We start from the raw sequence: 25,180 nt of genomic DNA on the forward strand, positions 1-25,180 counted from the left end.
TTAAAAGACCTTTTATATGTTAACTTTATTGAAGATAAACTGTTTTCAAAGCAAGAAATAAATCTTATCCCAGAGGGAAATTCTCCCCCAATTACTTCTTCTAGACTTAACAAATTCGGATGGTTATGTTTTGCTCATTCTTTTATTTGCTGGCAACTTTTTTATGACCTGTGTGTTATTCTATGACCTTGGGAAAGTCACAGGACATCAATTTCTTCAACTATAAAACAAAAGGCAGTGGTTTCTACAGTCTTTCTCGCTCCACCATTCAATCAATGGCCAGATGAAAAATATACCGCAAGCCTAGTGTACCCTCAAACTTGTGGAATTTCTAGAGATAAAGTCTCAAAATAAATTGAATATATTTAAGGTAGTATAATAAAACCCAAATGGCCGGAGTTCCTATAATTGGACTGGTAGTGGTGATAGTAGGGGTTTTGGGGCCGCCCTAAAACCCGCCCCAAGTCTTGGCATCTCGCTCAACTTCCCTTAGACTGAATCAAGGGCCTGCATTCTTCTGCCGAGTCCACGGAGAAATGGACTCTTCTTGCTCCCCGATGGAGTTTTGCCTTCTGGGTGAGTATGGCACCAGGTCCCGGGAGAGTGATGTCTGTTAGTTGGCAAGCGATCCCTAGGCAGAAAACTGGCTGCACACACAAGCGCATACACGCGAACATGTCCCTGCGAAAGAGCTTGGGCGCGTATTTTCCTCCCTTGAATTCTTTAATGCTTAGAGATGGGGGTGGGGTGAGGTGGGGGGGGTCGAGAAGCACTCAATGCCCCTGCCATGTTTTGCAACGGCTTACATAGTATCAGATTCCTTTACAGTACTGTGATTTGCTCTGAGTTACAGCTAGAAACCGGAAAGAAGAAAAGGGAGAAAGCAGGGAATGTTCAGAGACGACCGTGCTCCGGGCTGCACGGTATGCAGCTTCCGAAGCGTGGAGGATGGGACGGAGGAGGAGCAGAATACACAGAAAGGGGAAAGCTGAGGAAAAATACTCACGCCAATGGGTAAAAGGGAAAAGGTGAGAAGGAATGGAGTAGGAAAGTGAACCAATGGGTGGGAGAGGCAAAGGAAGAGGGGGAGGGGCAGAAGCCAATGTGGGAGCCGGGGCGCGGGCGAAGACGCAGCTCCGCGCGCTCGCTCCCCTTGCTCCGGCTCGATAGCTCGCGCCTTTCCAGGCTCCCGGGAGACGAGGGTAGGGGCGGGGCCGAACTGGCGCGCGGCGCGGGAGGCGTCGCGAGGTGAGGGGGGCGGGGGATTATGGGGTGGACGGCGCGGGGGCGCGCGTGCGCGCCCCGTCGAGGCTGCGCCGCCGCTCCGCCCCCGGTCGGGTGTGTGTGGCTGCGCGCGCGCGTGCGCGTGCGTTCCGGCGGTGCGCGCCGGGAGAGATGCTGAGGTAAAGTTCGGGAGAGAGGGAGAGAGATCCGTCAGCGCGAGGAAGCCCGAGTGGCCGCCATTACTGAGCTCGGTGCGGCGGCGGGCGCAGGGGAAGGGGGAGGGACGGGGCCGCCACTGGTGGCGGGGAGGGAGGGAGGGTGGGTTGTCAGATTGCGGGAGCCGTAGGGCTTGGGGTTTCGGGGCGTGTGTGTTGGGGGGCGGGGGGAGGTTGCTGAAGGGACGCGGCGCTCGGTGAGCGCGCCGGGGAAGAGAGGCGAGCAGAGAGTGAAGGAGGAGGCGGCGGCGGCGGGAGCGCTCCCCAGGAATGTCGCTGCCGCCGCCACCGCCGGGACTGCTGCCGTTGAGGAGGAGACGGAGGAGACCCACGGTGTTAGGTAGGTCCCTGCGAGCCCCCGCTCTTCCGGGCCTGCCCACTGGCCCCCTCCCAGCCCTGGCAGCGACCCTCCAGCCGCCGGCTGTCCCACTCGATCGCCGCCGCCGGTTGTAACCAGTTCAAGGGGTTGGGGCCCCGCGGCCGCCGAGGGGAGCCTGGCGCTGCGCTCCGTCCTCTTCGCAGGCCGGTCTGGGAGCGGCTGCTGCGGGGGGTGGGGGGTGGTGATACGGTCGGCGTGAAGGGCAGAGAGGCCGGGGGGAGGGGACGCTTTCTCCACAGGTGACGGGGCCGGGGTCGACGGAGGCCTGGTGACCGGGGATCGCGCCGGCCCCCGCAAGCGACCGCTCTAGTTCGCTGCTCTCAGTTGTCCTGGTCTGGTATAATAACGTGGGGGAGGAAGGTGGCGGTGTCTTTGGGTTGCTGCTGCTAACGAGTTCCACCTGGAAGGGGGAGAAGGGGTAGGCGCATATTCGCGGAAACACAATCTCGGTTGCAAACTTGAACGCCTTTCAGGGGATCGGCCCTTTCACTTTTTCCTAATCCCCCCCACTCTTCCCTAGCTCTACTGCTAAAGCTTAGGGTAAGGTGAAAGAAGTTGCACTGCGCAACCAAATCCCAGAGTTATATCGGTTGGCTGCGAGTGGGCTGAGGCTTTGATATTGAGTTTTCTCCAGAATAACCTCTAGATTCTCCCTCTCTTTCCACTAAGGAAAAGTATCGGGGTGGGGGTGGGGAACCGCGCGGGAGCGCGCGCGTACTTATCCACACATAAATACACACACTGGCTCCCTCACACCCTTCCTCTACAGCGTTCTTGGAAATGCAAGTGAAGTGGAGGCTCTGGGTGTAGCTCAGGCTTTAGAAGGTGCAGGGAAGTAAGAGCAAACTATTAAGACGTTTAGTAAAATTAGAGAAAGTTATGAGGAGATGCTTATACTTATTTTTATGATTAAAAATCTAGTTTTGGACCATGCTTAATAAATGGGAATTTAAATGTTTAAATCTAGACCAAAACGAGGCATTCAGATGGGTGTGCGCGCGTTTTGAAGTTTAAATCCCATCGATAATTTGCTTTGTCCTTTGTGGTAGTCAGGTAGGAAACAATGACAACATCTTTAAAAATGTTGAGGAGTAAAACTGAAATGTGTCCCTGTATTTATCAGTCTTTGCCTATGCTGCCTTCTACAGGTGTTTGAGGAGGGGAGGGAGGAAGACTGGCTCTTCTTAAAACAAAGCTAAAGCCAATATTAAATTTGAATAGAATATTAGGGGGTGTTTATGTGCATTAAGGATTTCATTCACGTCAAGGAAAATAGCTATATCCATTTAAATTGGTTCTTTTCACAAAAAGTTGATTTAGTTGCAACTATTTGGAAAAACGTTTTGTTTAATAAGATATATTAATTATTAAAATGTGTGGAAATATTTTACTGTCATTTCCAGTATATTTGTACTGTAATAATGCTCTTATTTAGTAATTTTACACATATTATTGATCCTATAGATAACCTACTAGAGAGTTTTCAAATTAAGGTTTTGCTTCCATTTTAAATACTTCGTCATTTTTGGCTTTTTCATCCATTCTTTGTAATTGACCCACATTTCTTATATCTATAATACAAAGAGCAGAGGAAGAGAGCGCTAAGTGTGGGTCACCAAAAACTTGCAAAAGTGTGTCTCCAGGAGAACTAAGTAATTAATTTTGACTAAATATACTGAATTGAAAGACTGTGTTACCTAGGTTTTTAACTTTAAAGAATAGTACTATTGATCTGATTGACTTAAAGCAGAATCAGTCTGAACAATACAGATGAATCAGTCTTAACAATACTAAACTTTTCCTTTTTCCACACTGGCAGGACTGCAGGTTGCCTTTAATAATCTCTTCTTAAATATGAAATGGCATAATAGAAATTTTCCTGATAGCTGCGGTGATAACAGTCGAATTGGTTGTCATACTTAGGCTACATTTTTTAACCCAAGTAAGTGTGTCTTATTCTTTGTACATTAATTATTAATAGCAATAGGAAGTGGGGTAGGTTATATGTTAATATAAGAAATAATTGTTACAGAATCCTGGTATCTTTGTCAATTTTTTAAAACCTTCTCTTCCCAATTTAAACTACTTCAGAAATTAAAAATGAAATGAAACAATTTTGACCTTTTGAAAGTTAGGATTTTTAAGGAATGAAATATTTTATTTGCATTCCTTGTTTGTAAATGAATTTGTGGAATAGCTTAGAATAATAGTTTTACAACTTTTTTAATTGAGGGAAAAGTTATGTCTCATGAAGACTACTAAACTTTTCCTTTCACCACACTGGCAGGACTGCAGGTTGCCTTTAATATTCTCTTCTTAAATATGAAATGGCATAATATAAATTTTCTTGATAGCTGTGGATTGTTTTAAATGTCACAATTTCAACTTCCATAGACACTATTTCAAAAATTACTTATTTGGGCTGTAAGAGCCATGATTATTTTTTTTATAGCTAATAGTATAATTGACTCAAGAGGCATTATATTCTGTTTTAGTAATATTCATGTTCCTGAAAGATGTTTGTGAGATACATTTTAAATATACCAGGGAAATTTGGTTTCTAAAAGAACTGTGAAGAAACTGATGAAGTATGAACCATTGTTTGGTAACTTGGAGGATTCATTCGATCATTTCATTAGACTACTAGGAAAAACCATATTAGAAATTAAGAAAAATAGTTTACTCTGTAAGTTTTTCAGATGAGATTTAGCCTATTTTCCTGGACTAGTATTTTATTCAGCAGCTAGGCACTGTGAATTACACAAAGAAGTATAAAATATTGCTCCCTGCTATAAAAGAACTTATGGTTTTGATGGGCAAAGAGCATGGCACCTTATTAATAGTTAAATGCCAGTTCAGGACAGAATAGAAGAGCTATGTATCGGGCAGTACATACTGCTTTAAAAAAATTAATGTAAAGGAATTTAGATAAAGGAGATAGCATTTGAAAGTTGGGTAGGATGGGTATAAGTGAAGAAGAAAACACATTTAAGGAAGTTAATGGCAGTGTGGACCAAAAGCATAGAGAAGAGCAGAGTGGATTGGTGTGTAAGGAGAAAATATAAGGTAAAAATGTAAATGTAGTTTTATCATGTGAGACAAAATGAAAGATTTGGGGGAAAGTATTAACACTGGAGTACTAGAAGGGGTTATGGAGAAATAAACATAAATATGTTGGAATTACTATTCATCCTAACTGCTGCTTTTGACATTGTCAGACAGTCTTGGAAAAACTCTTGCCTTGCCTTCTGATATGCTAAAGTTTGTTCATTTTCTTCCTGCTGATCATGTCCTCTTCTAGATCCAAATTTGTACATTTCTTTCCATACTTAACCTTTTCAGGGACAAGATAAGGTCTCATTTTTGGTTGACTGTTTAGGAAATTGAGAGACCTAGGTTTCTACTTAATTCTGTATTAACTAGATATGTAGTTCTTTGGATGTTTCTTTATAAAATAAGGATATTAAATCAAATGGTCTCTTAGATGATTTTCTAAAGTTCTAAGATTGTTTGATCTCTGTATTACTACCTTGCCTCATTTTACTACCGAATTTTCATCTGTCTTTGGAAATACTGCCACCTGAAATTCAGGTGAACACCCCCACCCCCACCCCACCTGTTGCTGAAACTGATTAGTTTTTCATTGAGAAACATTGACTCTTTTGTCTTTATTTCTTACATCTAGGAGCTAGTCACCGAACTCTTCATCTTGGATTACTCTTTTCAGTTCCACTATGACAATTCAGGTTCTTCGACCTCTGGTATTTGTCCATCTCTTGGGCTTTGTGCCCCACCAAATCCAGTCTTCCATTCCACTTCTAGACTAATCTGTAATGGCTTGCAGTTTTACAAGATCTGACTCTCCTTTGCCCTTAGAGACTTATAGTCAGCTTACATCTTCAACCTTATTTCTCCCTGCTTTCCAACAGGGTTACACTGCGGAACTACTCTACCCTAATCAACACCTGGAATGACTTCTCTTTATAATCCAAATCCAGTCTGTTTTTCAAGTTTTACTCAAGTCCTTTCTCTTCTTTGAAACTATTAATCTGTTTCAGGCATCTGATATCTATGGCCCATGCACCATCTGTGGCCTGCTGCTATTTTGGTGTAATGGCTTGCTTTCTACATTGCACAATGGTTGGGAAAAAAATTTAAAGATTAATATTTCATGATATGTAAAACACATGAAATTCAACTTTCAGTGTCCATAAGTACAGTTTATTGGAACACAGCCATGCATATACACTTAAGTATTGTCTATGGCTGCTTTTGTGCTATAATGGCAGAGTTGAGTTGCAACAGAGACAGTGTGGCCCACAAAGCCTAAAATATTTTCTATGTTGAATGCTGATCTGTTCCACCCTGTACTGATCTATCATTTCTTTGAATTCCTGTTGCATTTATCAGGTTCACAATATAGCACATTGCCTATGTCTCCTCAGCTGTGCTACTATAAAGCTGCTTAAAAATAGTGTGAGTTGTGTTTTTCAGCCTTTAAATTTTTTTTTTTTATCTATGCCTCGTTTTAAGTCCATACTCCTTGAAATTCTTCCTCGACTTCTTAATGTTCCTATTGCTGAGTGTTCTCAACACTAAGAAAATTGTTAAACTTTACCTCATGTAGTTCATGTAATAAAAATAATGGTTCACTTCTTGAATAACATTATAATATTGAGTGTTAAATTATGCCCTCACCCCTCCCTCTCCAGTTTTTCAAAGTGGGGAGAAAGAGCACAGACTCTGGAAGGGAGGTGAACATACCAGTAGCAGTGACTTAGTGGACTTCCGTTTACATACCTTTGTACCCATAAAACCTCTGACATAAAGCTAAACAGATAGTACCTAAGCACAGTAAACACTATGAGTTGTTTACATAGGTTGATATATAGAGATGACCTTTGATTCTTCTGTCTTTCACCACAGAGTAAGGAAATGGACTAGGAAGAGTTTAGAGTAATTTTTATACCATGGTCTCAGGAACATAACATATCAGGGAAGAGTGTAGATTAAATAATAGGGTAGGCAGTTAACCTGTTTGGGAATAGTTTAGGTTGTTGGTTTTCAGGTATTTTCAAGCAGCGAGGCTTGAAATAAAGCTAAAAGTGGGTAAAAGAATTAACCTCACTGAGTAGGGCTTAGGGAGGTCCTGGAGTGCTGCCTACCTGGGTCCTCCTGGAAGTACTTCCATCGCAAACTATCAGGCTTACTGTTTATAAACCTGTAGTTTGTGTTGATGACAAGACTGTAAATCTTGGAAAAAAAAAAAAAATGGAATATTTTTTATAAGGCTATTTTGCTATGTTAGACTTGATTGCCTCACAGCAATATGTGATTTTTATTAATTGTGACTGCAAATGTCACTTCAGGATTGCTTAATAGTTTAGGAGCTGAGTGTCCTTGTCCTAACTGAGTTTATCCTGATCCTACCAAAATATGCATCCAGGTTATTATTCACTACATATGTTGTTGAAATTCTTAAGAAGTTCTCTTTTCATTCACCTGATTATATATATATATTTCTTGTCTAAAGACTAATTCATGAAAATGACTAATTTTAAGATCATGGCTTTTTTTAATGCCAAAGCATTAAGAGCACTTTGATTTTAATACTTGTCAGGTTTTCTGCATTTATCAAGTATTTTATTGAGTAGCTATTAGGTGGGAGGCACTCTTAGGCTCTTGGGATATACTAGTGAAATAAAAGATCTAAGCCCTTGTGGATCTCTTATTAAACCTCAGTGGGATGGAGAGGATAGATTTAAAGACAGATAATAAAGAAGTAAATTGTACAGTAAGTTAGGAAGAAGGTAAGGAGTTAGCAGTGAGGATTTTTGGGTGGTTTGGGAAAAGTAAGTGCAAAGGCAGACACATGTTGAGCATGTTGAGGAACAGTTCAGTGTTCCTCGGTGAATGGAGCAGAATGAGAATGAGGAGACTAGTAGGAGAGAAGGTCATAGAGGTAAGGGGGATGGAGAAGGCAGATCTTACAGTATGCCATTGAAAGGACTTGCCTTTTCCTTTTAGGAATGACTGGAGAGTTTTGAGCAGAATGGGAGGCTCTGATATATTTTAAAAGGAGCACTCTGGCTGCCCAGATATGCACAGACTGGGAAAGAACAACAGGAGTGGAAGCAGGGAGACCAATTTTTAAGGCTTTGAGTAATCTAGAGCTGGAAATGGTGGTAGATGGAGTCAGGATTATAGCAGTAAAGGAAGTGAGAAGTGGTAAATTCTGGATATGTTTTGAAGATAGGGCTGATATGAGTTACCTAACAGTATCATTTAAAAGCATAAAATATTTTAAATAATTATAGCTTTAATTAATGAATACAGCAGTTTTGTGAGAAGGTATAAAATTAAAAATTAAAATTAGTTTAAATTCTGAATTATTAAAAAAATTTACTGTCTCAGTTTTCAGTTCCTGTAAAACTGTTTTTTTTTGTAGAAACACACATCATGTTACTAAAACTCCATTAAATGTACATGTTATGTTTGAATGGCCTAGTAAAGATTTCTCAGAAAGCTTACAGATATAGCTTCATTTTGACAATCACAGGACAATTTAACCCAAATATATATGTCATTACTTTTTTTAAGGATACTTATGTAAATATTTCCTTGAAATAAAATGTAATTTTATACAGTTATCTTAAAGGCAAAATGAGGGACTGCATTGCAGGCTATTAAAAGCAGCACTATTGCTTGGGAAGAAAATAAAAGATTGGGCATTGTGCCAATTTGGATATATGATGTCCCCCAGAAAGCCATATTCTTTAATGCAGTCTTGTGGGGGCACACTGATTAGTCTGTTGATTAGGGTGGAAATATTTGATTAAATTATTTCTATGGAGATGTGGACCCTGCCCATTTAGGGTGGTTCTTAATTAAATCACTGGAGTCCTGTAAGAGAGATCACAGGCAGGAGGAGCTCAGAGCAGCTGAGAGACGGTTGGAGAGAAGCGAAGAGCTGACATTGACACTGAAACTTGGAGATGCTAGCCCAGAGTTTGCTTTGGAGAAACTAAGAGAGGACCCCCCATGGTTGGAGGCACAGGAGCTGAAGAAGCTAAGAGAGACAAGCCCAGAGACATTTTGGAGAGAGCCATTTTGAAATCAGAACCCAGAAACAAAGGATCAGCAGACATCTACTACGTGCCTTCCCAGCTGACAGTGTTCTGGATGCCATTGGCTGATCTTCAGTAAAGGTATCCTCTTGTTCATGGCTTAGTTTGGACACTTTTATGGCCTTAGGACTGTAACTTTGTAACCTAATAAATCCCCTTTATAAAAGCAAATCCCCCCAAAAAAGCCAGTCCATTTCTGTGGTATTTTGTATAACAGCAGTTCTTGCAAACTGGAACAGGCATCAAGAGTCCTTCATCCTCACTACCCTTATCTTTGAGTAGCTCACTGATTTTTTTTTTATTAAATTCAGTTTTATTGAGATATATTCACATACCATACAGTCATCCATGATGTACAGTCAACTGTTCACAATGCCATCGTATAGTTATGCATTCATCACCCCAGTCTATTTTTGAACATTTTCCTTACACCAGAATCAGAATAAGAATAAAAAATAAAAGTAAAAAAGAACACCCAAATCACCCCCCTATCCCACCCTATTTTTCATTTAGTTTTTGTCCCCATTTTTCTACTCATCCATCCATACACTGAATAGAGAGAGTGCGATCCACAAGGTTTTCACAATTGTACTGTCACCCCTTGTAAGCTACATTGTTGTACGCTCATCTTCAAGAGTCAAGGCTACTGGGTTGGAGTTTGCTAGTTTCAGGTATTTACTTCTAGCTCTTCCAATACATTAAAACCTAAAGAGGGTTACCTATATAGCGTGTAAGAATGTCCACCAAAGTGACCTCTTGACTCCATTTGAAATCTCTCAGCCACCGAAGTTTCACATCGTTTCATCTCTCATCCCCCTTTTGGTCAAGAAGGTGTTCTCAATCTCAACAATGCCAGGTTCAGACTCATCCCCTGGAGTCATATCCTGCGTTGCCAGGGTGATTTACACCCCTGGGAGTCAGGTCCCACGTAGGGGGAGGGCAGTGAGTTCACCTGCCAAGGTGGCTTAGCTAGAGAGAGAGGGCCACATCTGAGCAACAGAGAGGCACTTGGGGAGATTCTTAGGCACAATTATAAGCAGGTTTAGCCTCTCCTTTACAGTAATGAGCTTCATAAGGGCAGGCCCCAAGATAGAGGGCTCGGCATACCAAACCACCAGTCCTCGATGTTTGTAAGAACATCAGCAACAATCCAGGTGAAGAAGTCCAATACTTCTTTACTTTCCGCCCATTCCTCAGGGAGGCCCTGCATATATATTTTTATTCTCCACCCAAATTACTTTGGGATGTGTTGCTATTTCACTCTAACCTATACTAACATACCATATCTCACTTCCTATTCAAAGTTCCATGTAATTGTGGGATCACTGATATTTTAGTCTTAGTTTCTTCTTCAGTAAAAATAAGCATGATATTTATATCAGTTTGCTAAAGCTGCCAGAATGCAGTGTACTAGAAATGGGTTGGCTTTTATAAAGAGGATTTATTAGTTTGCAAATTTACAGTTTTAAGGCATGAAAATGTCCAAATGAAGGCATTAACAGGATGATAACCTTTTCTGAAGACAGGCTGCTGGCATCCAAGGTTCCTCTATTAGCTAGCAAGGCACATGACCAGTGTCTGCTGTTTCTTCCCTCATGGGTTTTGTTGCTTTCAGCTCCTGGTTCCAGTGACCACCTCTCTGAGCTTCTGTGCGTCTTCTCTTAACATCTCCAGGGCTTTTCTCTCTAAACTCTCTGGGTGTTTCTCTCTGAGCTCTCTGGGCTTTTTCTGTCTTTTAAAGTACTCCAATAAAGGATTAAGACCCACCTTGAATTGGATGGGTCACATGTCAATTGAAACACCCACCCACAATAGGTCTGCACCCATGGGAATGAATTAAAAGAACATGGCATTTTCTGGGGTACATGACAGCTTCAAATCAGCATACTACTAGATGTTATGAGACAATGAGGACAAGTTATGTAAAAGTAGAGTTATGTGATGCAAAAAAATGATGTTCATGGAGTGATACTATCAAATATTACTATTAAACATATTTGAAAGGAAAATTTTCAAATTAAATCAGATAGCCCACATATAGTTGATCAGTAGGAGCATAAAAAAACAAACAGAAGGTATTCTTTTGTTCTTAGCACAGAAAAGCTACCTTGGGGTGTTGGGGACTGAATTATGTCCCCTACAAAAGTCATATTCAGGTCCCAACCTTTGGTCCTTTGCATGTGAACCCATTTGTAAATAGGACCTTTGAAGATATTGCTAGGTGCAAATATCCAATTTGACCAGATTAAGATTTTTTAATAAGATTGAATGGGACTGCCTCAGTTTTCTTTACTTCTAGTTATTGTAATGCTGCTACCAGATAATATTTGTAATTTACAAGTCTGATCACATCATTTTTGATGTATCTTCAGCAGCTTCTCGTGGACCAAGTTAAGAAATGGAACTAACATTTATTAACTACCTTTTGTTTGCTGGGCATTTCATGTTTTAAAAATAATTTCATTCTTTAATATATGTGGAGCCATGTAGCCTCATTTTATAGACTAGGGAGCCATGTCTCAAGAGGTTAAGGGCTTTTACTTTTGTCAAGAACTAGTAAATGGGAGAGGTCAGATTTGAAATGAGTTCTGTCAATGCATGATTTCTACTTCCTGTGTTGCTACTTGAACATATTAATATTTTCTTTGTTACAGACTTGAACCTAATGCACATTTTGTTTGAATGTGGCTGCTTGATAAAATTAACAGTTGAGGTAGAAACTGGATAGCACTTCTGGAATACAAAAATAATCTGAAATTTAATTTTTAAAATTACTATAATTTTATGAGAAATACTAGTCAAAACTTTTAAGGTACAAAACAGTTTCTCCACACCATTTGCTTTTTAGTATAGGAGAGGTACAGTATAATCTAAATAGATGTTTATTTGCAGCTGAGGTCAGTGGAGTGGTGAGGTAATTTGGGGGGATTTCTTGTTTTTCTTATCTTATTTTTCCCTAATGTTCTTTATTTTGATTTTGTCTGGATTGAAGATTATTTTCACATATGGTGATATACATGACTTTGGTTTTTTTCCTCTATCTTGTGAAATACTAAGATGGTAGAATTGGTGTGTTGCTTTTAATTCAGCGTCAAAAGACTGTGAAGAATCGTCACATGAAGTTTTTCTAAAAGATTGATTCATTGCCTATGTGTCAATACCAAAATTAAATTACATGCAATTCTTAAAGGTTTTTAATGATGCTGGTATACCATATAATTCTTAAAGATTTGTGTCAGAGATATAACCTTAGAATTATTTTGCTTGACACTACTCAGAATGTAGTCCCTGAACTCTTGTAACTAGCAGGAGATAAATCAAGAAATTGAGAGCATTTAGGAAGAATTTTAACAGTAAATTTATGTTTGTTGAATCTAATAAAAAATTGAAGTTTGGATTTTATTTTTTTTTATTTCATTTATTGTATTTTATAAAATCTGGCAGCTTTTTTTTTTTTTTTAACAGTTTTATTCATACACCATACAATCCATCCTAAGTGTACAATCAGTGCCTCTTGGTATAATCACAGTTATGCATTCACCACTAAGGTCAGTATGAGACCATTCTCATTTCTTCCTCATGCCCCTTATATCTCCATTACCAATATTTAGCTTTCATAAAGTGCCTTTGTTATCATTAATGCAAGAATACTACAATGTTGTTATTAACTATAGACCTTAGTTTACATTAATTGCATTTTTTTACCTACATAATAACCTAGTATTAACATCTTGTATTAGTGATTTACATTTATTCTAGTACATGTAAAAACTCTCGTATATTTATACAATTATGTCTGGCAGTTTTGAAATAAAAGTTGCTTCTTCATTATAGATAGTTTGATGCTCTCACTAAATACTATCATTTGTATTAACTGCTCATTTGTTTCTACTTCCTCAAGTTTTTGAATATTCTTTGGGGACATAGAATTTGATAGTTTTCACAGGCATGTGTTAAAATGTCTTTAATTTTTTTTTTTTTTAACTTTAAAATCTTGTTAAATTCATATGGTACTCCATTTCAGGGAACAAATTTTGAGGAACCCTGTAATACAAGGCAGATTGTTCTATGTTTTAGAAGTTGTGAGGAAGTTGCTAAAGCATCTAGCATATTTTAGTTATCACCAAACAGCCTCCATTTACAGAATGCAGAAAACATAAGGGAGAGAAAAGGAAGCAGTAATTAGAGGCAAAACACACATTTCATAAATAGGCGTTTATTTTAAAGTTTGTGAGACATAATGTTAAATTTTGTATTTAACTTTTAATTTTTACAGTTTTGTTAGAATTACCTTGAATTTTCAGTTCATCTTGCATTTATAATGGTAAATCAGAGACTATTCTTATGGTGGTTTCTTAAAATATATGTAACTGAAAGTTAGAGAGCTATTAACATGTATGATACTTAGATAAGAACATCTTTAATATGTGTAACTCAGTGTATATATTTTATGATTAAGATTTGTCCTTTTTTTCCTCTTTCTAGGAAGATGATCCGTATGATCGTGAAGACCTTTCTGCATGGAAATGAGGGAAATACAAAGAACCAAATATAGTTCTGAAATTTGGGATCTGTTTTGAGATTATCTTATTTTCAGAATGAGAAGTGTATCTGGTTACTTTTATGAATGTAGAAACATGAGAAGAGTGTTATGATGGCAAAAAACAAAGATCCTCGTCCCCCATCCTATACTATCAGTGTAGTTGGACTCTCTGGGACTGAAAAAGACAAAGGAAACTGTGGAGTTGGAAAATCTTGTTTGTGCAATAGATTTGTACGCTCAAAAGCAGATGAATATTATCCAGAGCATACTTCTGTGCTTAGCACGATAGACTTTGGAGGCCGAGTAGTAAACAATGATCACTTTTTATACTGGGGTGACATAACACAAAATGGTGAAGATGGAGTAGAATGCAAAATTCATGTCATTGAGCAGACAGAGTTCATCGATGACCAGACTTTTTTGCCTCATCGGAGTACGAATTTGCAACCATATATAAAACGTGCAGCTGCCTCTAAATTGCAGTCAGCAGAAAAACTAATGTACATTTGCACTGATCAGCTAGGCTTGGAGCAAGATTTTGAACAGAAGCAAATGCCTGAAGGGAAGCTCAGTGTAGATGGATTTTTATTGTGCATTGATGTAAGTCAAGGATGCAATAGGAAGTTTGATGATCAACTGAAATTTGTGAATAATCTTTTTGTCCAGCTATCAAAATCAAAAAAACCTGTAATAATAGCAGCAACTAAATGTGATGAATGTGTGGATCATTATCTTAGAGAAGTTCAAGCATTTGCTTCAAACAAAAAGAACCTTCTTGTAGTGGAAACATCAGCCCGATTTAATGTCAACATTGAGACATGTTTCACTGCACTGGTACAAATGTTGGATAAAACTCGTGGCAAGCCTAAAATCATTCCCTATCTGGATGCTTATAAAACACAGAGACAACTTGTTGTCACAGCAACAGATAAGTTTGAAAAACTTGTGCAGACTGTAAGAGATTATCATGCAACTTGGAAAACTGTAAGTAATAAATTAAAAAATCATCCTGATTATGAAGAATTCATAAACTTAGAGGGAACAAGAAAGGCCAGAAATACATTCTCAAAACATATAGAACAACTTAAACAGGAACATATAAGAAAAAGAAGAGAAGAATATATAAATACTTTACCAAGAGCTTTTAATACTCTTTTGCCAAATCTAGAAGAGATTGAACATTTGAATTGGTCAGAAGCTTTGAAGTTAATGGAGAAGAGAGCAGATTTCCAGTTATGTTTTGTGGTGCTAGAGAAAACACCTTGGGATGAAACTGACCATATAGACAAAGTAAATGATAGACGGATTCCATTTGACCTCCTAAGCACTTTAGAAGCTGAGAAAGTCTATCAAAACCATGTACAACATTTAATATCAGAGAAGAGGAGAGTAGAAATGAAGGAAAAATTCAAAAAGACTTTGGAAAAGATTCAGTTCATTTCACCTGGACAGCCGTGGGAGGAAGTTATGTGCTTTGTTATGGAGGATGAAGCCTTCAAATATATCACTGAGGCTGATAGCAAAGAGGTGTATGGTAGGCATCAGCGAGAAATAGTTGAAAAAGCCAAAGAAGAGTTTCAGGAAATGCTTTTTGAGCATTCTGAACTTTTTTATGATTTAGATCTTAATGCAACACCTAGTTCAGATAAAATGAGTGAAATTCATACAGTTTTGAGTGAAGAACCTAGATATAAAGCTTTACAGAAACTTGCACCTGATAGGGAGTCTCTTCTACTTAAGCATATAGGGTTTGTTTATCACCCTACTAAAGAAACATGTCTTAGTGGCCAAAATTGCACAGACATTAAAGTGGAACAGTTACTTGCTAGTAGTCTTCTGCAGTTGGATCATGGCCGTTTGCGCTTGTATCATGATAGTACTAATATAGATAAAGTTAACCTTTTCATTTTAGGGAAAGATGGCCTTGCCCAAGAACTAGCAAATGAGATAAGGACACAGTCCACTGATGATGAGTATGCCTTAGATGGAAAAATTTATGAACTCGATCTTCGACCAGTGGATGCCAAATCGCCTTACTTTTTGAGTCAGTTATGGACTGCCGCCTTTAAACCACATGGGTGCTTCTGTGTTTTTAACTCCATTGAGTCACTGAATTTTATTGGGGAATTTATTGGAAAAATAAGAACTGAAGCTTCTCAGATAAGAAAAGATAAATATATGGCTAATCTTCCATTTACATTAATTCTGGCTAATCAGAGAGATTCCGTTAGTAAGAATTTACCAATTCTCAGACACCAAGGGCAGCAATTGGCAAACAAGTTACAGTGTCCTTTTGTAGATGTACCTGCTGGTACTTATCCTCGTAAATTTAATGAAACTCAAATAAAGCAAGCTTTGAGAGGAGTATTGGAATCAGTTAAACACAATTTAGATGTGGTGAGCCCAGTTCCCCCCAATAAGGATGTATCAGAAGCTGACTTGAGAATTGTCATGTGTGCCATGTGTGGTGATCCATTTAGTGTGGATCTTATTCTTTCACCCTTTCTTGATTCTCATTCTTGCAGTGCTGCTCAAGCTGGACAGAATAATTCTTTAATGCTTGATAAAATCATTGGTGAAAAGAGGAGGCGAATACAGATCACAATATTATCATATCATTCCTCAATTGGAGTAAGGAAAGATGAACTGGTTCATGGGTATATATTAGTTTACTCTGCCAAACGGAAAGCATCAATGGGAATGCTTCGAGCATTTCTATCTGAAGTTCAGGACACCATTCCTGTACAGCTGGTAGCAGTTACTGATAGCCAAGCAGATTTTTTTGAAAATGAGGCCATCAAGGAGTTAATGACTGAAGGAGAACACATAGCAACTGAGATCACTGCTAAATTTACAGCATTGTATTCTTTATCTCAGTATCATCGGCAAACTGAGGTCTTTACTCTGTTTTTCAGTGATGTGCTAGAGAAAAAAAATATGATAGAAAATTCCTATTTATCTTATAATACAAGGGAATCAACACATCAGAGTGAAGATGTTTTTCTACCATCTCCCAGAGACTGTTTTCCCTATAACAACTACCCTGATTCAGATGATGACACAGAAGCACCTCCTCCTTATAGTCCAATTGGGGATGATGTACAGTTACTTCCAACACCTAGTGACCGTTCCAGATATAGATTAGATTTGGAAGGAAATGAGTATCCTATTCATAGCACCCCAAACTGTCATGACCATGAACGCAACCATAAAGTGCCTCCACCTATTAAACCTAAACCAGTTGTACCTAAAACAAATGTGAAGAAACTAGATCCAAACCTTTTAAAAACAATCGAAGCTGGTATTGGTAAAAATCCAAGGAAACAGACTTCCCGGGTGCCTTTGGCACATCCGGAAGATATGGATCCTTCCGATAACTATGCGGAACCAATTGACACAATTTTCAAGCAGAAGGGCTACTCTGATGAGATATATGTTGTCCCAGATGATAGTCAGAATCGCATCACTAAAATTCGAAACTCATTTGTAAATAATACTCAAGGAGATGAAGAAAATGGATTTTCTGATAGAACCTCAAAAGGTCATGGGGAACGGAGGCCTTCAAAATACAAATATAAGTCTAAAACCTTGTTTAGTAAAGCCAAGTCATACTATAGAAGAACACATTCAGATGCGAGTGATGATGAGGCTTTCACCACTTCTAAAACAAAAAGAAAGGGAAGACATCGTGGAAGTGAAGAAGATCCACTTCTTTCTCCAGTTGAAACTTGGAAAGGTGGTATTGATAATCCTGCAATCACTTCAGACCAGGAGTTAGATGATAAGAAAATGAAGAAGAAAACCCACAAAGTAAAAGAAGATAAAAAGGTAAGTTTAATTTATGGTCAGAGATATTTATAAAGATATTTTGTCTTTGCCTTTTTACTGCGTAATTTTTTTTAAGATAATGGATTTGGTGTAAATGAGAGTGGAGGCTATCTTATGTCAAATTCAGTAAATATAATTGGCAGCTCTTTTTCATTGCATTTTGCTTACTTGTGCCTTATTTGGTGTAGAAGTTTGATTTTGTGTTCTTCAGCATAAAAATTCTAGGTGGATATGTTCTAAGTTTGCAGAAAATCAGATATGAAGTGGTTTTGTACTTTTTTTCTATTTGTGTATAAACATTCCATTAGTTTTTTCCTGCTGATTTACCAGTTTTGCAATATTAATTTTATTCACCTATCTCGCTAAAGGATATTAACAATAAAAATAAAACAATAACAAGCTCTTACCTTTTCCAGGCAGCTTCTTTCTTCCTCCATGCCTGAATGCATTAAGAAAAGTTTCTGAAATTTGAATTGTAGAATTCTAAACAAATAGCAAGTTTTTGTTTTACATTTTCGATAGATAATTCATCTGATGGTGTTAAGCATAAGAAGCCTAAATATGTTTACTATTAAAGTTGTACTTAATTTTTTTATTAAATCTTTTTCACAGTATTATTTTAACCATTTCACATCTAATACCGTTTGACACTTGATTGTATACAAACTTTTATTTAACAATTTTTATCATATTAAGATAGCATCCAATAGGTTTTTTTCTAACATATAGACAGTTTTATCAGTTGTCTTATAAATTATCAATATATATTTACTGCTGCGGTCTGTTGTTTATCATACCTAATTAAAGATATGCGTATTTTGGGTAAACTTATTCTAGATAGTTTTCCTACAATAGTAACTGCCTATTTTGGATAGGCTCCATTTTACTTTTTAAGTCTAAGCTATAGTATTTCCTTATTTTTATCCTTAACTATTCTTATAAGGCTAGGTTTGTAAACTGTTTTTAAATGAGAGTCATCTAGACTTATAGCATATACTCTTAACTTCACAGCACATGCTACTAAGAGTAAGTATCTTCGACATCTTTTCTCTCCCTATTATCACTAGTCCTATCTACATATCTTCTCCCTGCCAAAAGACTTTAGTATTTTTCTCTTAGCAAGTTTATATTATTAGCTAAGCACTTAATAACAAAAAAGCATCCACATGTTTTCCTTTTTAAATTGCCTTTTTTGTGTTTCCGTTTTTTATAACAAGTCTACCTAATTGTTTGGTAACTATATTTTGATAAATTTCAACTTAGAGAATAGTTGCAAGAGTGGTAAAAGGAACTCCTGATATGCCTTTTAACCAGTTTTACCAGTTGTTTAGATTTTACCATATTTGCTTTAGCTATGTGGTATGTCTGTATGTATTGGTTGGTATTTTGTTCTGAGCCTTTTGAGAATAAGTTGGAGACATCAGACTCTTTTACCACTAAGTTTTATGTGTTTCCTAAGAACAAGAACATTCTCTTAACATAGCCACAGAAAATTATCAAAATCAAATTTAACAGGTAAAATACTATTACTTAATCCACAGTTCATGTTCAAATTTTGTCATTTTGTCCCAGTAATGTCCTTAATAACTTAACCCCAATTCTGCCTTATTTTTTATTTAGTTATAGTCATAGTATGTGTATATATTCTGCATATTTTTCCACTTAGTATTTTTTTCTGTTGCTACATAGTCTTTCAAATTATGATTTTAGTTATTACATAGTTTCCCATTTAGCAAATGTATCAAATTGTATGGTTAGGTTTCCAGGTTTTAAATTTTGCTATCATTTTTATTGCAATGACCAATTTGCATAAACATTTGTTCCTTTTGGGTTATTTCTTTAGGGTAAATAAATGTACAACCATGGAATCTCTTGGTTCAAAAGGCACAAGTATTTCAGTGTCTCAATATTTATCATTACTACAGCTCTTCTAGTGTTAAGTTCTTGATCATGAGCACATTGAAGGAGAAAGAATGTGATAAATTGATATTTATATTTCAAAATTTTAGTATAGCCCTGATTCCAATTAGTTTGTTAATGATAATATTCCTTGAATTGGGTGTTAATATTCCTTGAATTGCATTCAGTCCCCTTATATCTGATTTGTCCTACCTAGTGACATACTGTATTTCACAGATTCTGAAATCCAATTTTTTATGTATTTACATCCTTAAATTTTTATGGCATATCATAGTTTAAGTGGCAAAGGGTTTTTTTCTTCTTTTTAAGTGGTACATAAAATAATCATACCTTTTACTATCCCTGGCATCTTAGAGTCACTGAAATACAATAATTTGTCTTTAATTTTTAGTATTATTCCTAGCCACAGAGAGAAATGGGAACTAATAACAGACCTAGATTCTCTTCCTCCACACCTTGCGTATGGTTCATATATTTAATTCTATTCAGTACGCTGTATGTACACCTCTCTTTATTTGGTGTCTGTCTTTTCCTCACTTGTGTTCAAGTGGTGAATTGGCTTTGGGTTGTACTTTTAATCTACTTTTAGTTGATTAATTCCTAGTAGTCTCATAGTTGTTTTACTTTCAGAGCTGTTTCAGAATTGTGTGTGCTTTTATGTACATCGCTGTAATTATTAGATTCATGTTTTATGCAAGAACTCTGTAAGATAATCGGAGAAATATTTTAGAAGCTTTTAGATCTATAAGTAGTTTTTAATCTGGTGTCACTTGTATGTTTGGTTTCTGAACCAATGATCTTAAAAAGATAAACATAGATTACAGTGCAACTTCATAGATCATGTTTGTGCCAGAATTAAATTTTAGGGCTTGGAATTTACGTATGCACAGTGAAATGCCTTGGATCTTTCCGAGGTTGTTTATGTAACAGTTATCCATGGTAATTTTCCTTCAAGTTTTACAGGATGGCTGGAGCACTTCTGTGCTGGTTAGTTTGCCTAAAAATTCTTTTCATAGTGAAAGCTCGACTTGTGTAGTTGAAGTTGTGGTATGTTTCAATTCAATAAGCATCCACTAAGAACCTGCAAAACACTTAAGTGTATACAAAAAGCTATTGAGAAAACAACAACAACAAAAGCTACAGAGGTATATAAAAAGTTGAAGACTTAGCATCTCTTAAAACATTTAAATGATGGTTTGGAAGAAAAACAATACCTTGTGATTGTGTTACAGTTAAGAAAAGTACTACCACAACAGTTGAAAGAAGCATAATGTAGTAGTTAAAAATACATGGTTTAGAGCAGGACTTCTAGGTTTGAATCTAGGGTCTACCATCTACTAGCTATGTAACTATGAACCTCTGTACCTAAATTTCCTCATTTAGCAAATGGAGATAATAGTTATACTTCTTAGGGGTGTTGTGAGAAATATGTTAATATTTAGAATAATGCCTGACATATAGTCTGTTAACTAAAAAAATAAGTACGTACACTATTTTGTGATAATGTAATTCAAACATAAATGTTTTGGAAGCATAGGAAAGATAACCATAGAGTGTGAAGTTAGTTTCACAAAACTTCATTAAAAAGGTGATTCATCGGTTTCTAGCAGTGCAGTTGGTTTTCAAGAAGGTGAAAAGGTATTTTAGGCAGGGGAAATCTGTTGTACAGAGGCATAAAACTGTAAGTAAGGTGTAAGGTATGATAAGAAAGCTGCCTTAAACTTGGGGTATTGTGAAATAGCATTATATTTGTAAGGGTGTTTGCTAAACTGAAGAGCTAGTTTAAATCCAAAAAGTTAATTTAAGCAGTAAGAAAAGTTTTGTTTGACTTGTGGTTGTAAATAGGTGAAAGAATTGGCACCATATAGTCTGACTAGGAGCAGATGTAGCATTCAATTGTAAAGTGATAGGGTTGACCAAATGAAATAACAAAGCTAAAAATTAATTATTTGCAAAGATGAGAAAAATAGACAAACCTCTGTTAAGGTTGATCAGAAAAAAAAGAAGGCATAAGTACTGTGAATGGAAAGGGAGACATAACTATAGATAGATCGGATAGAAGATAATAGGGTATACAATCAATAATTTTATACCAACAAATTTGAAAATTTAAACAAAATGAACAAATCCCTAGAAAATTATAAGAAAGCCTTGAATTTCTCTGTTACTATTAAATTAATTGTTAAGTAGTAGTTAAATCTTCCCACAAAGAAAATATCAGGCCCAGATAGTTTTTCAGGTTATTTTTCTAGGAATAAATTATTCCAATTTCACAAACTATTCCATAGATTAGAAATCAGGGGGATGTATTCCAGAACCGACAAGGATAGTATAAGAAGAGAAAATTATAGTCCCATTTTACTCAGAAGTATGCATGCAAAAATCCTGAATAATACAGAAGTCTGCATACCCTTAACTACAGTTTTGAAATCAAGTAACCTATAAACCAAGCTTTTTCAAAAATTGGTGACAGAACCTAATCTGGCCTTCATGTGCAGCAAAATCTGCCTTGAACTAATGTGAGTCTGTTTATAATCATTATTTATCTCACTTATAGTGCATATTTATACATTTCATACATTCTCTGTATTTGAGAACACAGTGATGACACAATCTGCTGGGGTTGTTACATAATACACATTTTTGTGCGGTATATTGTTGCTAGTGACTAAAAACTTCTGAGTTCTAAAACATATCTTGTCCAAGAGTTGTAGATAAGATAGCAATTTAGATAAACACTTTGTTTGTCTCATAGATGAAGGATTGTAGACCTATGAGAGAAAAAAAAAAATCCAGCAATATATATATATAAAAGGAAAATCATACCCAGGTTGGGTTTGTACCAGATTACAACAAAGGCTTAATATCAGAAAATTTGTACTTTTAGTTTATTCCTTGAACAGACTGAAGGAGAAAAAAAATCGAATCATGATGATAGATACAGGAAAAGCACTTGATAAAATTTAAGAAATCACAGGGAAAACCACTAAATTAGGAACAGATAAGAACTTTCTTAACTTGAAAGTGGTGTCTACAAACATGGAAACAGGCAAAATCCACAGAAAACATTTTCTGTCATCCTTAAGTGGGGAAATGTTAGAAGTAATCCCTTTTCAATCAGGAGCAAGACAAGATATGTAGACTATCACCACTTCTATTTAGTATTATATGGAAGTCCTAGTCAAAGCTCTAAGACAAAGAAATTAAAAGTGTGCGTATTGGAAAGGAAAAAACAAAGTTGTATTATCAGCTGATAATGTGATTCGCTACATAAAACAAGATCTACAGGTCAATTATTGGTTTCAATAAGAGTTTAGCAGATTACCTTGATATAAGAGCAGTAGTCAAAAGTCAATTGCTTCATCAACAGATGAATGGATAAACAAAAGGAGAAATGTGTTATATACATACAATGGAATATTACTCAACATTAAAAAGGAGTGAAGTTCTGATATATGCTGCTAAGTGGATGAACTGTGATGACATGTTGAGTAAAATAAGTCAGACTAAGAGACAGGTTGTATGAGTCCATTTACATGAAATAGGTAGAATATGCAAGTTCATAGGTACAGGGGTGGGAGTGGGGGATGGAGGATTTGGGAATTAATGCCTAATAAGTATAGGGTTTCTGTTTGGGGTGATGGGAAAGTTCTGGTAGTGGAGAGTGGTAAGGGAGCGCAACATTGTGAATGAGATTGATCCCACTGAGTTATAGGCTTGGCAGTGGTTGAAATGGAAATGTTTATTTTGTATATATGTTTCCACAGTTTTTTAAAAATGTGACTTAAAAGGGGACAATGATAATTGAATGCGATACATGATTATAAAATGGATCTAATAATGGAGGATAAAAGGCTCAAAAGGACATTATATGGAAAAATTGGAATATTAACTTGTTGACTATAAGCTTTATGTCAATGTTAAATTTCTTAAAGTACATACTATACTTTTAAGGGGGATATCCTTTTTCTTAAGAAATGTACATGGAAGTATTAAGATAGATACAACCTACTTACAGATGTTTAGAAGATTGGTAGTTGGATAGATAGAATATGGCAAATGTGGCAAAATGTTTATTGGTGGATCTTGGTTTATCTGGGTTGAGGGTGTGTTGGAGTTCTCTGTACGGGTTTTATATTTTTGCAGCTGTCCTGTAAGTTTGAAATTATTTCATAATAAAAAGTTTAAGGAAAAACAGTCAATTGCATTTCTATACATAAGCAACAAAAAATGAGAAAGTAATAAAAGATAGCATTTGAAAAGCATCATAGATTATCCATTTCCTAGTTACAACATCATATGTGCAAACCTCTATGGGAGAAGTATAAAATTTATTGTAAGATATTAATGTAGTCATAAATAAATGGAGCTGTTGCCTTCCTGTCCATGAATATGGCATATCTTAAAGAGGTCATTATTCTCCATACTGATACGTAGATTCAGTGCTGTTTCATTCAGAATCTCAAGGATTTTCAAGGAACTTCACAACTGATTTTATGGAAGAGGAAAGAACCTAGAATAGCCAAAACACTTCTGAAGAAGAAAGATGGGGGTGGGGTGTGTGTACTTATTATGTTAGATAATATGAAACTTCAGTACTGAAATAGTGTGACATTGGCATAAGCATGGGTATATGGACCAATAGAATTGAGTAGAAAGCCCAGAAACACACATAGACCCCTGGTCTAGAACTGTCTTTTCAGCATGGTAGCTGGTATCCACAGCTACTGAAACACTTGAAATCTGGCTAGTCTAAATTGAGATGGGCTGTCTAGAGGTGAGGGAAGGTCATCCTCAGAAGTATTCTTTTTAGTTCAGGTCTGAAAGATTGGAATTAACTAGGGGAAAGTTGAGGTGGATTGGAGAGTTTTTAATGCTGAATGAATAGCATGTGCATGTGGTGGTGGGAGGGAACATGGTATATTCTTAAAGTAGGTCACTGTGGCTGGTTCATTGATCTCTAGTGCAGTTGTTGGCATGCTTTTTCATAAAGGGCCAGATAGTCAATATTTTAGCCTTGGGAGGGATATGGTCTCTGTTGTAACTATGCAATGTGCTGTTATAATACGAAAGAAACCATAGACAGCAGGTAATGAATGAGCATAGCTGTGTTCTCATAAAACTATTTTCAAAAATGGGACAGGTTGCATTTGGCCTGTAGCCCATAGTTTGCTGACCCCTAATCTAGGGGAGAGAGTAGTACAAGAAGAGATTTAAGAGTAGAATATGTGCCAGACTCAGACCTTGTTGGCAATAATAGGACTTTTGTTGTTTAGCCTAAGACCGATTTGAAACTAGATAGTGACTAGATTTGTTTCTTGAGATCACTTGGTTTCAATGTAGAGAATAGGTTGGGAATGAGGGCTGGAGAGGATTGGAGGACCAGTCAGACTGTTACAGCAGTCTAAGCACACAATGATGAAAGCTTGGAGTAGTTGGGCTGGGGAGAGAGAATGGGATGAATTTGAGAGATACTTGGGAGGTAAAATCCATAGGATTTTATTGTTGGTGTCTGGGGCAAGGGGGTGAGACAGGGATAATGATGAGGTAAGAAAAATATCTCCTCGGTTTCTAGCTTGTTCAACTTTGTTAGCAAAGATAATGTTCATGAGATTTTCTATTAGAAGTTGACTAGGTTTGGAGTTGAGGAGTGGAAATTAAAATTTTGGAAATGTCAAGTAGGAAGTTAGATATATGGGTCCTTAGAGGAGAGGTCTGGGTTGTAGATCTGTATGTGGAGATAGTGAAGTAAAGATGGCAATGAATGAAATCAGCTAGATAGTGAATACAGAGGACTGCCTACCATGGAGCCTTGAGGAACTGCCGGTATTGGATGTCCGTGTAGCCGTGGTGATCCTTAAGAACCGTTGGTGAAATAAGAGTAGTACCTTTCTTAGCTGCTTCCTATACCTGTAACTCAGCCTTGGGGTTGTGGTAGAAATTG

The 25,180-nt window shown here is 37.2% G+C and overlaps 1 protein-coding gene across 5 annotated transcripts in view; it reads left to right on the forward strand.

Moving 5' to 3' along the window:
• Positions 1-1,298: 1,298 nt before the first annotated feature.
• Positions 1,299-25,180, forward strand: part of ARHGAP5 (Rho GTPase activating protein 5) — a 64,773-nt gene continuing 40,891 nt past the window's right edge. For 2 of the 5 annotated variants that reach the window (XM_037834770.1, XM_037834774.1), the window contains exons 1-2: positions 1,624-1,779; positions 13,431-17,316. In XM_037834770.1, the coding sequence (XP_037690698.1) occupies positions 13,597-17,316 (3,720 nt within the window). In that variant the 5' untranslated portion in view covers positions 1,624-1,779; positions 13,431-13,596. The other 3 variants (XM_037834772.1, XM_037834773.1, XM_037834771.1) reach the window with 3 other exon arrangements.

Source organism: Choloepus didactylus, chromosome 4 (genome assembly GCF_015220235.1).
Source record: "Choloepus didactylus isolate mChoDid1 chromosome 4, mChoDid1.pri, whole genome shotgun sequence".
Classification (NCBI taxonomy): domain Eukaryota; kingdom Metazoa; phylum Chordata; class Mammalia; order Pilosa; family Megalonychidae; genus Choloepus; species Choloepus didactylus.